At 64.4% G+C, this 15,127-nt stretch overlaps 3 protein-coding genes across 5 annotated transcripts in view; 2 read left to right on the top strand and 1 right to left on the bottom strand.

The window, feature by feature from the left end:
- The first annotated feature begins 5,462 nt into the window (after positions 1–5,462).
- DUS3L (dihydrouridine synthase 3 like) lies at positions 5,463–10,965 on the top strand. 3 transcript variants are annotated; one of them, XM_029918021.1, is made up of 13 exons: positions 5,463–5,652; positions 6,815–7,088; positions 7,332–7,841; positions 8,217–8,258; positions 8,375–8,527; positions 8,785–8,901; positions 9,083–9,148; positions 9,239–9,349; positions 9,600–9,696; positions 9,865–9,940; positions 10,244–10,432; positions 10,532–10,669; positions 10,813–10,903. In XM_029918021.1, the coding sequence occupies exons 1-12, from the start codon at positions 5,555–5,557 to the stop codon at positions 10,662–10,664; spliced, it is 1,866 nt and encodes a 621-aa protein (XP_029773881.1). In that variant the 5' UTR covers positions 5,463–5,554; the 3' UTR covers positions 10,665–10,669; positions 10,813–10,903. The 3 variants fall into 3 exon arrangements, with proteins under 3 accessions (XP_029773881.1, XP_029773878.1, XP_029773880.1); XM_029918018.1 differs by having other exon boundaries at positions 5,464–5,652; positions 10,532–10,660; positions 10,813–10,965; XM_029918020.1 differs by lacking the exon at positions 8,217–8,258 and having other exon boundaries at positions 5,464–5,652; positions 10,532–10,660; positions 10,813–10,965.
- Positions 10,966–11,065: 100 nt separating this feature from the next.
- Positions 11,066–13,370, top strand: PRR22 (proline rich 22). The gene is made up of 3 exons (XM_029918022.1): positions 11,066–11,605; positions 11,714–11,776; positions 12,267–13,370. Exons 1-3 carry the CDS (start codon positions 11,476–11,478, stop codon positions 13,349–13,351), a joined length of 1,278 nt encoding a protein of 425 aa, XP_029773882.1. The 5' UTR covers positions 11,066–11,475; the 3' UTR covers positions 13,352–13,370.
- Positions 13,371–14,756: 1,386 nt separating this feature from the next.
- The window catches only part of CATSPERD (cation channel sperm associated auxiliary subunit delta), a 39,945-nt gene continuing 39,574 nt past the window's right edge, over positions 14,757–15,127 (bottom strand). The window contains exon 22 of the mRNA XM_029918433.1: positions 14,757–15,045. Within this exon, the coding sequence (XP_029774293.1) occupies positions 14,823–15,045 (223 nt within the window). The 3' untranslated portion in view covers positions 14,757–14,822. The remainder of the gene's footprint in view (positions 15,046–15,127) is intronic.

Here is a 15,127-nt window from a genome sequence, read left to right as displayed (position 1 = left end):
CCCACGGAGGCACGTCGTGTGACCCACTCCACACCCGCTGCGGGCACACACGGCCACACCGAGGCCACTCACTCCCCCGCGGTGTGCCCACACAGCCCTTGCTCGTACCTTCCACCCAATAACTCGAGACACACGTGCCACCCCGAGTGTGCCGTGCCCACCCCGCAGCCACACAAGCGCAGCAGTCTCGGACACACTGCTGTGCGTGCACACATGCGCATGCGCATGCTAGGCCGGTCTGGGAGGCGTAGCCCCTCGGCACACATGCAGCTTAGCTGGGAGCCCCCCCACCTCCAGCCACCATTAAGCTGTCACCAGCTGCCCCTTGGCCACCTCCCGCTCCCCCCCCCCCTGCCTGAATGCCCCTCCCCGCCGTGGCCGGGGGCCTTGGGGGTGGGGGTGTGCAGACACATGGGGCGCAGGACACACACATGTGCCCGCCATGTGGACGCTTGTAAAATGGTTGCCATGGCAACAGCGACTTGAAAGGCTTGGTTCTTCCTCCAGGCTGGGCAGGGGCAGGGGCGCGGGGCGAGGCCGCCGTGGGTGGGGCGAGGCGGGAGGCGGGACACCGGGTCGCAGGGCCACCTTCCACCACACTCAGAGACCGCATCACACTCAGGCCCCCAGAAAGCCCGCCCTGCCCGGGGCCCGCGCGACACAGGTGCATCATTTCTCCCCGAAGCTTCACCCACGAGCGTGTCGCCTCACACAACCCTGCACCTCTGGCCACTCTCTGTCGCCAACCCACACACTTTGTCACCCCCTGGACAGACGGTGACAGACACTCACTCCGTCACACTGGCTGACTCATGCGGCAGCTGGGAACTGGGGCGCTGTGGGCACGCCCTCCCTCTGGCCCCCACCCCCCTCAAAGGAGCTGTCTGGGCCCGGCTGCCCGGGAGGCCAAGGGGATCCAAGGGCCGGTTCCATTTGCAGGAAACACGGGTATTTACAATGCTTTATTTTTAAACTTTCCTTCTCCCAGACTGTGGCTGCCGGGGGGCGGGGGTGGGTGGGATCGATCCTTGAGCCTCCTCTGCATCTAGTGTGACCGGTGGGTTGCAGAGGGCTGGGGTCTCAGCGCACAGACTTGTGCAGAGAAACAGGCTCTGTGAGTAGCAGGGGGCACATGCCCCTGTGGCTGCTAGGAGCCTGCTGACCCTAGGGTCAAGGCCAAGGCAGGGGAGGGACAGCACAGGTGCACTCAGAACCCAGGCTCCGCCACCTGCCTGGCCTCCATGGTGATTGCCCAGGAATTAGTTCCACTCACTCACTCACTGCCATCTCGGATGTCCCCCAGGTCGCACCAGGCAATGCCCCGCCCCCCACACCACCCTGTGCTTGGCTGTGGCCGCGGTGAAACCTGGGACCAGAGAGGTCAAGAGGCTGGCCCAAGGTCACACAGTAGAGAAAGGGCTCCAACATGCGGCTGGATTGTTCCAGAAAGTACAGCCCCTGCCCTGGCCACTCCACCCCGACCCCTCCTCGAGGGCTGGCCCCCTGCCCTCCCTGGGCAGCCACTGCTCCCAAGGGGGTGGAGGCCCATGCAGAGATCCTGGGAGGCCGGCGGCTGCTGGCCAAGACACAGACTTGGCCGATGGAGAAGTTTCCATCTCAGCACCAGGAGCTGGTCCAGGCTCTGTGGGCCCAGGGCTGCCCCTCAGGACCCCTAGGAACCAGCCTTGTGAGGGTGGAGGTGGCCTGGAGGCCTCTGTGCCTTCTGTCTGTCCATGCGCCCCCTGCCGGAGCCTTCTGCATGGTACACTCGACATTGGCTGCCCCCCGCCCCCCCCCCGCCGTGAACTGGTAACCCAGTGTGTGGGGCCTCTGTTTCCTCATCTGTGAAACTGTCCCCACGTTTGCCCTGTGCCCTGCGCCACCCTGAGTGGTGGGGAGTGTCGTTCTCCCACGGAAATGAGAGGGTTGGTAGCCAAGAGGCCCCCCTAAACGAGGCTTCGGGGATCTGAATTTGACAGTCCTCCCCTAGCTGGACAGTGCTGAGAGTGGAGAGGGGCCTCAGCCCCGACAGGGGACATGGCCCAGGGTCAGAGTCAGGGCCCGGAGGAGCTGGTGGCCTCGTCCAGGATGGGGCCCTTGAGGCCTGTGGGCGGCAGGAAAGAGCTGGCAGGTTCCAGGCGGGGGAGGATGGGAAAAGCAGGCCTGGCAGCCGTCTCCGAGGGCCGTTTGCAGCCACAGGCTACAGGTCAGGGGCCGCGTCCCAGGGGGGGCCCCAGGTCAGCAAGGTGGGAAATCCATCAGGCCGGCCCGGGGGAGCCCAGGCAGGGGGGCAGGCAGCTGGGGGGGGGGCGCTGGGGCTCCCAGAGGCACAAATGTGCACACGCTGTCACACGCACACACACACAACACACACAGACACACACCAACCCTGACCCACACTCAGGAACACAACTGTATCCCAGACCCCTGGCAGTCCCACACACTCAGCCCTCACAGCTGCAGATGAGCGTGCGCCATCACACGCGCACAAGCCACGAACGTGCCCTGACTGTCTCACACACACACACACACACACACATACTCACACTCACACAGCAGCTCCGGCTGCCAAGGCTCACGGGTGCCCTGTGGCGCACACACACACACACACACACACACACACACACCCAGCACCCTGGCTCTGCCACCCGCCCGCCCAGCCCTGCTGTCTCGCGTCCTTGGCTGGGTGGCCCTAATCCCTGTCTCGTGTCCTGAAGCCAGAAGATAAGGGGCAGCTGCAGCCCCAGATAAAAGAGGCGCAGCCACAAATCCGGGGTGGCCCCGGCAGTCGGGCACCGAGCCCGGGCCGCACCCGCCTGGCTACTGCCTCCCCATCCGGCCTGGCTGAGAGCGGCGGAGACATGGAGGGGGAGAGACACGGGGGAGGGGGCAGGGAGATGGAGAAGAGGGACTCAGAGAGAGAGAAAGAGAAAGAGAGGGAGACATGGAGAATGAAGCAGAGGGAGAGACACAGCCGGAGACCCCTAGGCAGACAGGGAGATAGAGGGAGAGAGCGCGCACGCAGCACACAAAGTGACCGGCCAGAGCGGCCCTGGGCCCTGGGCCCTGCCTGCCTCAGCAGTCCCATCTGTACACTGTCCCCTGGGCCACCTGCCTCCTTCCTCCTCTTTCAAATGAGTCAAGATAGGGCGTTCAGGGGCACCGGGGTAGCTCAGTCAGCGGAGCCGACTCTAAACCTCAGCTCAGTTCGTGATCTCACGGTTCGTGGGACAGAGCCCCGAATCAGGTGGCTCTGAGCTGACAGCACAGAGCCTGCTTGGGACTCTCTCTCTCTCACCCTCTCTCTCTGCCCTGCCCCCACTCTTTGCCTCTCTCTCTCTCTCTTTCTCTTTCTCTCTCAAAGTAAATAATAAACTTAAAAAGAAAAAAGGGCATTCAGAGAATGACTCAGGGCGGACTCAGGTAGGAAGGACATCTTCTGGAATGTCCCCATACTCTCCGGGGTGCCACCTGGGAAGTTCTCATCCCAGCCACAGCCTCAGTGAAGGCAGGGTCCCCTAGAGCACGTCCCTGCCCCTCTGTGCCTCAGTCTCCCAGCCATGATAAGACGCATTCATTCAGGGGTCCGTGGGTGGCTCAGTCGGTTGGAGTCCGACTTTGGGTCAGATCACGATCTCACCATTCCGTGAGTTCGGGCCCCACATCGGGGTGGCTGCTGTCAGCGCGGGGCCAGTTTAGGGTCCTCTGTCTCCTCCCACTTGCACTCTCTTTCTTAGAAATAAATGAGCAGTAAAGAAAAGATGCATCCACTTGGCAAGTGTTCACTGAGCACCTACTGTGTGCCAGGCCTGGTGCTGAGTGCCGGGGACACGGAGTGACTGAGGTGGACCCAACTCCCACCCCCTCTGGGCTCCTAGTATGGTGGGCAGATGGTATGTGGCCAGGCAGCACCAGGATGATGGGGGCCGTGATTCCTGGGGGGCGCTCAGGTGTGTGGCAGAGCCTGAAGGGCACAGCATCCCCAGCAGAGTGCAGTTAGAGAGGCTTCTGGAAGAGGAGGAGGAGGAGGAAGGAGGACCAGAGAACTAGAGGGTGAGTGGATGAACAAGGTAACTGGGAGCAGGGAAGAGGAAACAGCACATGCAGAGGCTGAGAGGTAAGCCTGGCCCAGGGGTGGTCTGGAGTGAACTTGGTGTTGAGTTGAGGGGTGATGAGGAATGAAGGAGGGGAAGGCTGCGGGGGCTGGGTCCTGTGGGAACTTGGGGGCTGTGGTACAGGGATGGGGCAGGAGGGAGACATGGAAGGACTGGGAGCAGGGAAGGCCATGGTCAGATTTGTGGCTGGGAGGCTGGGCTGTTGGGGGCAGGATGGAAGACTGATGCCCAGAAAGGGGATGGACTAGAGAGAGACTCCGGAGGGCCAGTGAGCAGGACAGAGAAACCCACAGGCTGCAGGGGGAGCCCCAGGGGGTGACTCTGGCCCAGAATGGTGGAGCAGTCCCAGGTCAGCAACCTCTGGGACCCATGGATTCAGGTGGATTTGGGATAAATGCCTGTTCCTTTTACATAAGGTAAGAGAGTAGAATAAGTGAATTAATGCAAGAAAAGCGCTTAGACGAAGGAAGCGCTCAATAATTGTTTAGTTACTGGTAAACAATTAATACTACTCTGTTACAATAAGCAATTAATATTACCTCATTAGTGTTCAAGTTGTTATCAATGGCCAGTCCACAGTCCCTTCCCCTCCCCTTACAGGAAGCCTTCCTTGATTGCGTTACACAGAAAGAGCAGGCCATCATCGCAAGGCAGAGCCAGGGGAGGCTACGTTCAGGCAGCCCTCTGTGGGCCTCAGTTTCCCCACCTATCCAACTGTCTCCCTAGGGGGCGGGAGAGCCAGTAGGACGATGCGGGGAGACTCCTGGTGGACCCTCATCGGACAGGAGCACGGGCATCTAGGGAGGGAGGAGTGAGCTCTGGCCCAGGCACAGCTGAGCAAGGACAGCCCTGGCTTCCAGTTTTGGATTCCAATTCCACCGTTATTCCCAGCCTGTCCTACAGAGGGCAGCCGAGGCCAGCGACGGGGGACAAACCGCTCCGCCCACACCTTGGCTCCCAGGCGAGCGCTCAGGGGCAGGAATTCGTCTGTTTCAGTCGCTGCTGTAGCTCTGGCATCTAGGACAGCACCTGGCACGCGGGCACTCAACTAATTACCTGTTGAATGAACGCCCGCGCGTAAGGTGGTGGAATTTAAGTTTGTTTTAAAGCTCCAGCTTTAAAATATTTTAAACACGCCTGTGGGCCGACTGCGGCCCGTCGGGGGCGGCTAGCGCGCGGCGGGAGAGTCCAGAAGCATCTCTCCGCCCCGCAAGCGACTCTGCCGTACCACCGACCACGGGACCCGTGGCTCCTCCCGCGAGTCCCCGCCCCGCAAAGCCCCGCCTCCGAGAGGCCCCGCCCCCGCGCATCGCCGCTTGTACAAAGGCGTCACTTGGAGCGCCCCAGCACATGCGCATTTCTCCAGCACGACCGCGGAGACGCACTCGCGACCCGGAAGGCCTTCCCGCCACACTCCAAAGCGAGCGTGAGGGGGGTCGATGGCGGAGGGAGCGGCGGAGGCCCCAGCAGAGAGTGGTGACGGCGGCGACTCGGGAGCCAGTGCGCCGGAACGGGGGGTGGCGCCCATCAAAGCTCAGTGAGTCGCCGGGGGTGAGCCTCACGAGGTCTCCCCGGCACCTGCAAGCGGTCACTGCTGGGCGACGGGGCAGCGGCCCCGACGAGAAGCTCGCAGGCTTTTCAGTCTGGGCCCGTTCCACCGCCACGGGGACCGCGGCGCCTTCGGACACCGCACGCGTTGGGGGCTGTCACGTGCGCCGAGGACCCACGGTGCCTGCCGGGGCGGGCAGGGTTTGCGGCCGGGGCCGCAGTGCGTGCTGGGGACTGTAGTCTCCGCGTACGGCGGGAATGGCACTGGGGCACCTCCAGCCAACCTCAGTCCTGGGCAGGGGCTTGTGTCTGAAGCGAGGGCCGTAGGGCACGCTGGGGAATGTGGCGGATGTGGCCCCGTTGAAAGGCATGCAGGGACATGTAGTTTTCTCTGGCCGAAAGTGGCCAGGGACGTTCATGTCTGTTTGTAGTTTGGCTCGACACTGGGCAGTGGGACCCAGGGACAAGACGGGTCCTGCCTGTGGTCTCGAAGTGCGCCCCGGGCCCACAGTTGGCGAGTTCTAAGTAGTACAATTCGCGTGAGCAGAAGCACGTAATCACGGAGGCGCCTGGGTGGCTCTGTCGGTTAAGCGTCCGGCCTCGGCTCAGATCATGATCTCGCAGTTAGTGGGTTCGAGCCTCGCGTCGGGCTCTGTGCTGATAGCTAGCTCAGAGCCTGGAACCTGTCTTTAGATTCTGTGTCTCCCTCTCTCTGACCCTCCCCTGCTCACGCCTTCTCTCTCTCTCTCTCTCTCTCTCTCTCTCTCTCTCTCTCTCAAAAATAAATAAAGCATTTAAAAATTTTTTTTTAATTTTTTTTAATGTTTTATTTTTGAGACAGAGAGAGACAGAGCATGAGCAGGGAGAGGCAGAGAGAGAGAGGGAGACACAGAATCCGAAGAAGGCTCCAGGCTCTGAGCTAGCTGTCAGCACAGAGCCCCACGAGGGGCTCGAACCCACGAATGTGAGATCATGACCTGAGCTGAAGTCGGACGCTCAACCGACAGAGCCACCCAGGCGCCCCAAAAAATTTTTTAAAAAGCACATAGACAGGGACAGGTGTTCTCAGCCCCTTTGCCATCGTGCATTGCATCTGAGCACAAGAATGGACTCCCTCCACAAGCCCTTTCTCCCACCACCTCTGCCGGCAGATACCGCACCACCAAGGAGCAGTTCCACGAGTTCCTGGAAGCCAAAGGGCAGGAGAAGCCCAGCCAGGAAACCAAGGCAGGAGACCCTGGTGGCAATGACCTGGTTGAACCTGAGTCCAAGCGGATCCGACTGGAAGATGGGCAGACGGGGGAGGCGGCTGAACCTGGGGAGCAGCCGCAGGTTCAGAAGAGAGCCCGGGGCCAGAACAAAGGCCGGCCCCACATGAAGCCCACCCACTACGACAAGAATAGGCTCTGCCCCTCCCTGGTCCAGGTGAGTAATTGTCGCTTGAGAGTCCTAGAGACCCGCAGTCTGAGCCGCTCCGCCCCCACTCGATCCTCAGGAAGTTATGACATGAGTGTCCTTATTATTCCCATCTTCCAGCTGGACAAACTGAGGCTTGATGATGGTGCCGAGGCACCCAGGGAGGGGATGGAATTGAGGTCCTCATTCAGGCGGCCAGGCTGTCCCGGGCCCTCCCCATCCTCCCTCATAGCATCTTCACTCCCCGTGCAGGAATCGGCCGCAAAGTGTTTGTTTGGGGACCGCTGCCGCTTCCTGCATGACGTGGGCCGCTACCTGGAAACCAAGCCATCGGACCTGGGCCCCCGCTGTGTGCTCTTCGAGACCTTTGGCAGGTGTCCCTATGGTGTGACCTGCCGCTTCGCTGGGGCCCATCTGGGACCCGATGGCCAGAACTTGGTACAGGAGGAGCGGGTCCAGGCCCCGCCCGTGCGCAACGGCCTGGACAAGGCCCTGCAGCAGCAGCTGCGAAAGCGCGAGGTGCACTTCGAGCGCGCGGAGCAGGCCCTCCGTCAGCTAAGCCGGGGCCAGATGCCAGCCCCCGCCCCCGCTGCCGAGCTCCCCAAGGGCACGGAGGCCGAAAATGCCCCTGGACAGGACAGTGGTGACACTCAGGCCCTCCTGGGGCCAGACGCTGATGGCCTTCCCAGCGGCTCGGTGTGGACCCGTGGGCCGCTGACGGATGAGGATGTAGTCAGGCTGCGGCCTTGTGAGAAGAGAAAGGTACGCGTTTGGGGCTTCTGGTTGAGGGCACTGGTAGCGAGGGGCCAGAAAGAGCTGGACAGAGAGTCAGGGCTGAGATGGAGGAAGGCAGAGAGGAAGGCTTCCTGGAGGAAGGGGCATTGGGGTGCAGTTTTGACAGTCGGGTCGAAGCTGTGCAGCAGAGGAGAACGCGGAGGGTGGCCCTCATGGGGGCAGTTGTTGACTGGAGCAGAGGTCTCTGAGCAGAGGCCGGGAGGAGGAGGGCTGCTCGGTGGGGCGGGGCCTGTGCTAGGCCGGGGGCGGGGCCTGGCAGGGCGGGCCTGGGGGCGGGACGCCCACTAGCCCCCCCAGCAGGCGAGGCCGGAGGGGCCAGCTTTGCTGTTTGCTCCCCTGCAGCTGGACATCAGTGGCAAACTGTACCTGGCCCCCCTCACCACGGTAGGTCAGCCCGACGGTGCCGAGTGGCCGCCCCTGCCTGGCTGGTACTGGGGGCTGAGGTGGGGATAACGGGGGTCCCCCCCCTCACGCGTGCGCGTTACCCCCGCGACCCCCAGTGCGGGAACCTGCCCTTCCGGCGGATCTGCAAACGCTTCGGGGCTGACGTGACGTGTGGGGAGATGGCCGTGTGCACCAGCCTGCTGCAAGGCCAGACGTCTGAGTGGGCTCTGCTCAAACGCCACCAGTGCGAGGACATCTTTGGCGTCCAGGTTGGTGCTCCCCGAGGGAGGGGGGAGGGGCTCTTGGGTGCCTGGTTTTAGAGCCGGGTTCGGGGTCGGGTCTCTGACTCGGTCACTCCCAGACCCCTCTTGCCTCAGCTGTGGGCCGGAGTGCTGACCTGATGTCCCTTTAATGGCTGAGGGCCTTGGCCTGGGCCCCCTTCAGGAAGAGGAGGCCACCGTCCGCGTCCCCGTAGCTGGCGGGGCAGCCTGGACCAGCTGTTCACTCGCTCCCTCACTTGTCATAGCTGGAGGGCGCCTTCCCCGACACCATGACCAAGTGTGCCGAGCTGCTCAACCGCACCATCGACGTGGACTTCGTGGACATCAATGTCGGGTGCCCCATTGACCTCGTGTACAAGAAGGTAGGGGCCGCTGGGCCCCAGACCCCGCAGCATGGGTGGGGCGGGAGCTGGGGACCTGGCCTTGCCCCCTGCTGAGCATCTGGGGACCGGTGGGCGGCGCTGTGCCCCGGTTCGCCCGTCCGGACAGAGAAGGGCGTCGGGCGCGTCTCCGCTCCTCGCTCCAGCTGCGCGTCTCTCCCAGGGCGGGGGCTGTGCACTCATGAACCGCTCGGCCAAGTTCCAGCAGATCGTCCGCGGCATGAACCAGGTTCGTGCTTTGAAGGCCCCGCCTTGTCCGCAGCCCCGCCTTGTCCCTGGCCCCGCCCTGGGTCCCCGCTGACCTCAGCCATTGCCATAGGTGCTGGACGTGCCCCTGACCGTGAAGATCCGCACGGGCGTCCAGGAGCGTGTGAACCTGGCCCACCGGCTGCTGCCCGAGCTGCGGGACTGGGGCGCGGCCCTGGTCACGGTGGGTCTCGGGGCGGGAAGGGCGTCGGGGCCCCAGGGAGCGCCCCGCAGCCCTTCCTAACGGCCTCTCTCTTCCCGTTTCTCCCTCCTGCTCTCTGGCTCTCCCTTCATCTCTGTCTCTGTCTGTCTCTTTGTCTCTCTGTCTCTCCCTCTCAGCCCGTCCCTCTTGATCTCTCTGGGTCTCTCTCTCTGTGTCTGAACTTCCGCCCCCGGGATCCTCTCCCCCTCCCCGTGCGTGGCTTCTCCTTCAGCTCCACGGCCGATCTCGGGAGCAGCGCTACACCAAGCTGGCCGACTGGCAGTACATCGAGCAGTGTGTGATGGCGGCCAGCCCCATGCCCCTGTTCGGTGGGTCCCCTGCCTTGCGGCTCCCGGACCTCCCGCCAGCCCTGCTCTCTCGGGCCACACGCCTGGACCCACGCCCCACCCGGGACCCTTCCCTGCCCCCACGGGTGTCGCTGGGCTGGCAGGAACTCCCTTAGAGCACCCCTAGAGACCCCAGCCTCTGTCCCTCAGGAAACGGGGACATCCTGTCGTACGAAGATGCCAACCGCGCCATGCAGACCGGCGTCGCCGGGATCATGATCGCCCGGTGAGCGTGCTCTGCATGGGGGGCACAGAACCAGCTGGAGGCTGGAAGGAGCTGGTGCTGCATGAAGGCCCGCGCCGCCGCAGCCTCACTGCCTCACTCCGCCCTCTGCCCCCAGGCGGTGGCTCTGCCAAGACGCGGGGCGGAAAGACGGGGTCCTGCCTACTGGCAGTGAGGGGGAGGGCGGTCATTGGTGCCCTTGTGGGTCGGAGCTCTGGGGCTTCGAAGGTCAGGGGAGCCTAGCTGGGAGGCAGGGACCGGCCCCGGCTAACCCCGGGCTGACGCCCGCCCGACGCCCGCCCGCAGCGGTGCCCTGCTGAAGCCGTGGCTGTTCACGGAGATCAAGGAGCAGCGGCACTGGGACATCTCCTCGTCCGAGCGCCTGGCCGTCCTGCAGGACTTCACGCGCTACGGCCTGGAGCACTGGGGCTCGGACACGCAGGGCGTGGAGAAGACCCGCCGCTTCCTCCTCGAGTGGCTCTCCTTCCTGTGCAGGTGGCGCCGGGCCGTGCACGCCGTGGGAGGGGGCGCGTGTACGCGGAGGGGGGTGCGCGGACGGCTGGGCCTGACTCCGCCCCGCGCCCGTCTCCGCAGGTACGTGCCTGTGGGCCTGCTGGAGCGGCTCCCGCAGAGGATCAACGAGCGGCCGCCCTACTACCTGGGCCGCGACTACCTGGAAACGCTCATGGCCAGCCAGAAGGCGGACGACTGGATCCGAATCAGGTGAATCAGGTGCCAGGGAGCCGTCGCGCTGCGGTGTGGGAGGCCTGGGGGCGGGGAGGGGGTGTCAGTCGTGCTGCGGTGGGGGAGGCCTGGGGCCGGGGTGGGGGGTCAGCGGGCCCCACTCCTGACCCCGCCCTCCGCCCTCCTCACAGTGAGATGCTACTCGGGCCTGTGCCACCCAACTTCGTCTTTCTGCCCAAGCACAAGGCCAACGCGTACAAGTAGCCGTGCGGGCTGGAGGGGGCATCTGAGGGCCCGGGGCTCTCCTGCTGCACAAGAAGACAATAAATTTTATTCTTTTAAAATCCGGGCCTTTTTGTCACCCCAAGGCTTCCCCGTCCCGCTCCGGTCAGCTGTGACTCCACACCAAGCCATCCTTGTCTCCCTCGGTTCCCTTTCGTGTCTCATCCACAAGAGTCCCGAGCTCCCGCCCCCTCGGGCCCAGCCCGCTGCTGCCCTCAAAAGGCGGGGGCCTTGGCCTTTGTGGGTGTGGGTCCAGGCGGGCTGCCTGGAGGAAGGGGGTCTGGAATAGTCCAGAGTGTTGCTGGAAGGCAGCAGATGGGAGTCTGGGGCCTGCCCAGCCCACCAGGAGGCCTGTCTCAGGCCGCCTTGGTCTCCTGGTCTGCTGTCTGCCCACCTCCCCCACCCCATACCCGGAATCCGGACCAGTGGGCGGGCCACAGCCTGGAACCCGCCGCCCGGAGTAACCGGGCAAACAGAACTCTGTAGGACTCTGAACCTTTTCTCAGGGTGGGCCACCCGTTCTCCCCGCTGCTGCCCTCCCGGCCTGCCCGGGCTGTGCCCCCTGCCTCCCCATGCAGCACCCCGAATCCTTCTACGCACCCACAGCTCCCCAGGAAGGCTTCAGCCCCCGGGGCCTCAATGACACCGAGGGGCCGGGCAGTCAGCCCGCCCCAGCCTGCACGGAGCCTCTTCCTGCTGTGGGTACGAGGCGGAGGGCGCTGGGTGTGGGGAGGGTGTGGGGATGCCCGCCGGGGGAGGGGGGGCGGCCAGGGCTCAGGACCCCACCCACCTGCCTGCTTTTGTCCCCAGGTTCCTCCAATCTGTATCAGCCCCTTAACCCAGAGACAGAGGTGTTTCCAACCCCTCCGGCAGGTACCTGTCCCCCCACAACCCTTGACGAGCCCTCAGGGGAGGGTTGGGGTGGATGGAGCCTGTCTTGCCCATGCCCTTGACCCTAAGTGGCCCCCAGAAGATAAGGTGTCTCTCGTCCCTCAGATAGGCCTTCAAGGGTGAAAAGCTTGTGCTCCCCATTCCCAGACAGCCCCCCTCCAAACGATGCCCAGGGCCCCTGACTCCCAGATGGGTCCCCAGGGGTAGGAGCTGTGTCCCCATCCCTCAAATGGGCCTCAAAGGCATGTCTCCTGTCCCCAGATGGGCCCTGCAGGCTTGAGCTGTGTCTCGCCCCCTCCGCCCCACACCCCTCCCCTCATAGGAGGTCCCAGAGCGCCTCTCAGGGCCCACTCCCTGGCCTGGATTCCTTCCCCCACACCCTTCGTCACAGGGAGGGGGGAACCCAGAGCTGCACTCAGGGCCCCCTCCCTGCACCCCCTCCCCCACACCCCTCCCCTCCCTCTCCCTACAGGTTTCCAGATGGCACCCTGCGGGTGCTTCTTTGACCCCCGCATCTACCGAATTGAGTGGGTCACTACCGACTTCGGCCAGTCGACCCTCTACAAGCTGACGGCAGTGGGCAGTGGGGGGTCACCCGGGGATCCGGCAGGGGGCCCCGCCTCACCAGGCACCTACCTCCTAGAGCCCCAGCCCTACCTCAAGGCTCCAGTGCCAGCCCCACCACCCCCACCCTACCCGCATTACCCGTCGGGGCCCGAGGGTGCCCAGTACCTCATCCCCTACTTCCCCCCCGAGGGGCCAGAGGCTCTGGGCTTTGTGGGGGATGGGGGGCCCCCCACCTTCATGGAGCCAGGGCCGCCCCCACCCGCCCCCAAGGAGAACAAGCTGCCCCCGGTGGTCCTCACGCCACCCGCCGAGGCCGCGCTGCCCCCTGGCGCCTACAGCCACCTCCAGGGCCGCCTCAGTCAGCTCCACGGGCCCAGCGGGCCCCTGGCCTTACCCCCCAAGGAGCCGCAGGGCAGCGGGGCCGCGCCGGCCCTGCTCCACCCGCCGGGCCCTGGGGAGCCCAAGGTGGCCGAGACAGAGGCGGCCCCGCTAGGGGGTGAGGCCGGGACCCCCGAGGCAGCCAGGGCCTTCGTGCTCCCTGAGAAGGTGCTTCTGGAAGATGCCATGAAACTCTTCGACTGCTTGCCGGGCACCACAGAGCCTGAGGGGTCCCCGCGCAAGGCCTCTGGGCCCGCCCTGCCGGACAGCGGGGGCGGCGGGGACGACTCGTCCAGTGACATCCGCTCGCTGCACCTGCCGGAAGAACTGCTGTCCTTTGACTACAGTGTGCCCGAGATCCTGGATGCCGTGTCCAACGTGGATGAGTTCTTCAAGTTCAAGGTGCTCGATGAGGAGCCGGTGCCCCGCACAGGGCCGTCCACCACCAGCACTGCGGCCCCTGCCTTGCGACCCCAGCCGCCTGGCAGGAGGAAGGCTGGCACCTCGGCCACCAAGAAGGGGCGGCAGGGAGGCAGGGGCAAGCAGGCTGCGGGCCCGGCCAGCACCGCCCCCTCGGGGCCCAGGCAGGGCCTGGGAGCCGCCCCCCATTAAAATGGATTTGACCTCTCGGCTCACTGTCAACTTGGTGGCACTGGGGCCTGAGGACCGTGGGGGCCTGAGGCGGGCCGTGGAGCACCGTCCCCTCCGCCCCGTCACGGGGCGCGCTGGGTCACACGGGTAGGCCTAGCAGCCCCTTGGCACCTCCCCAGTGCTGGGCTTCCAGAGCTGAGCCGGGGAGCCTTAGCGTCCCCGGGGTTCCTAAACCCCTTCTCTCCATGCACCGGAAGTTGGGAGTCAGCCAGCAGGGATGGGGGCTTAGGCTGTCCATTTCTGTAAGGATCCGTGTCCCAAGTGGTGGAGAGCGGCTTGCGGGGGGAATGCGGCCTGCCCCCCCACTCCTCCCCCTGCAGAGGAGGAAGGGATCTTCCTGCCCCAGGACCTGGGTTCTTGGGCTCTGCTGGGGCAGCCCCGGGGGCGGCTGGGTGTGGGCCCCCCTCCCGGAACCCTGACTCCGAAGCTCCGGAGAGCAGCTGCCGGGACCGTCCGCGGCCTGTGTGGCCCGGTCTGTGCGTACTCCGCCCGGCCCTGCTCCGCGCCTGGACAGAAGCCCGGAGCCCACTCCCCCCGCCCAGCCCCCTCTCCCCGCAGCCCCATTTGGAGTATCTTTGGGACTAAACTCCAGGGCACTCGGCGAAGGGAAGGCCCTGGCAGATGACGGAAGAGAATGGGTTTGGTTTCCTTGAAGATTAATTCAGACGTCCCCTGGCAACCTGACGTGGAGGGTCCATGGGGCAGAGATGCCCACAGGGGGGTGGGGGCGGGGTACATGTGTGAGTGGAGGTTTCCCACGCCTGGATCGCGACTCTTGGACAACCGAAGACGACACAATATACGTCCTTAACCGACGAATAAGCAGGAAAGTCACGGAGCACCCACACTGTCACTTAGGATGGGGTGCCCGTCCCATGCCACCTGGGGTTCGGGATGGGGGGGGACCACCACGGAATGGGTAAGAGGAGGACTGTGCATACGTGTGCACAAGCATGCCCGTGCACGCCTGTGTGCCTGCTCTCCATACGTATGTGCATTCCAGGTGTGGTATCTACGCACGCTCGTGGGCTCACGTCCTAGGTAAACACCCACTATGGGTGTATACGTGCATTGCACGCACGGGCATGTGTGTGCGCACGTGTGCAGCCTTGGGAAGTCTTCCAGCTTGTCTGTGCACACAGCAACACACGTACGTGTTTGTATACACAATAGGGTCTGCGCCCCAAGGTCACTGTCCTCCACAGACTCCCCCGCTTGTCCTGGGCCTTGTCCTCTCCTGCTTTGCAGAGGCTTGCCCCTCCCCCCCATGCCTGTGCCGGCTGGCGTCTCCCTCTGCCCACCTCCTGTGCCAGCCGAGGGGGGGGGGCACGTGCCGAGGATGCGGAGGGAGGCAGCGAAGGCGGCGTCGGGAAAACAGAACAGCCCGGGAACGCTTTATTTTAGGAGGGCCCTGGGCTCCCCTGGGGTGCGCTCAGCGCCGGCAAAGCTGCTTGCATCGCCGGCACAGGCTCTTCCAGAACGCCTTGAGCCTGAGGCCCTTCTGCGTGTGCAGCAGCCTGGGGGTCACGTAGGCCAGCCACACGGACAGCAGGATGGCCACGATGAGCGGGATGACGGTGACCATCGTCGGGATGATGGACGGGGGCAAGGCCCCGTAGACGTAGACGCTGAAGGTGGCCTCCAAGTGGCAGTAACTGCAAAGGGGCAGTCGGGGGGAGGCCAGGGGTTTACATGTGTCACAGGCCGCGGGCGCTGAGCTGGACGCCGAGTGCCACG

This window comes from Suricata suricatta, chromosome 12, assembly GCF_006229205.1.
Source record: "Suricata suricatta isolate VVHF042 chromosome 12, meerkat_22Aug2017_6uvM2_HiC, whole genome shotgun sequence".
NCBI lineage: Eukaryota > Metazoa > Chordata > Mammalia > Carnivora > Herpestidae > Suricata > Suricata suricatta.
Note: the sequence above shows the minus strand (reverse complement) of the source record. Positions and strands in the feature narration are given on the sequence as shown.

What these genes read in the sequence shown, in the direction of transcription:
- DUS3L (XM_029918018.1), top strand. Translation starts at nt 5,555, where the DNA reads ATGGCGGAGGGAGCGGCGGAGGCCCCAGCAGAGAGTGGTGACGGCGGC. An exon ending in GGCCTTGTGAGAAGAGAAAG is followed by an intron (nt 7,842 to 8,216) that starts GTACGCGTTTGG and finishes GCTCCCCTGCAG; the next exon opens with CTGGACATCAGTGGCAAACT. An exon ending in GCCGGGATCATGATCGCCCG is followed by an intron (nt 9,941 to 10,243) that starts GTGAGCGTGCTC and finishes GCCCGCCCGCAG; the next exon opens with CGGTGCCCTGCTGAAGCCGT.
- PRR22 (XM_029918022.1), top strand. Translation starts at nt 11,476, where the DNA reads ATGCAGCACCCCGAATCCTTCTACGCACCCACAGCTCCCCAGGAAGGC. An exon ending in GGAGCCTCTTCCTGCTGTGG is followed by an intron (nt 11,606 to 11,713) that starts GTACGAGGCGGA and finishes TTTTGTCCCCAG; the next exon opens with GTTCCTCCAATCTGTATCAG. An exon ending in GTTTCCAACCCCTCCGGCAG is followed by an intron (nt 11,777 to 12,266) that starts GTACCTGTCCCC and finishes CTCTCCCTACAG; the next exon opens with GTTTCCAGATGGCACCCTGC.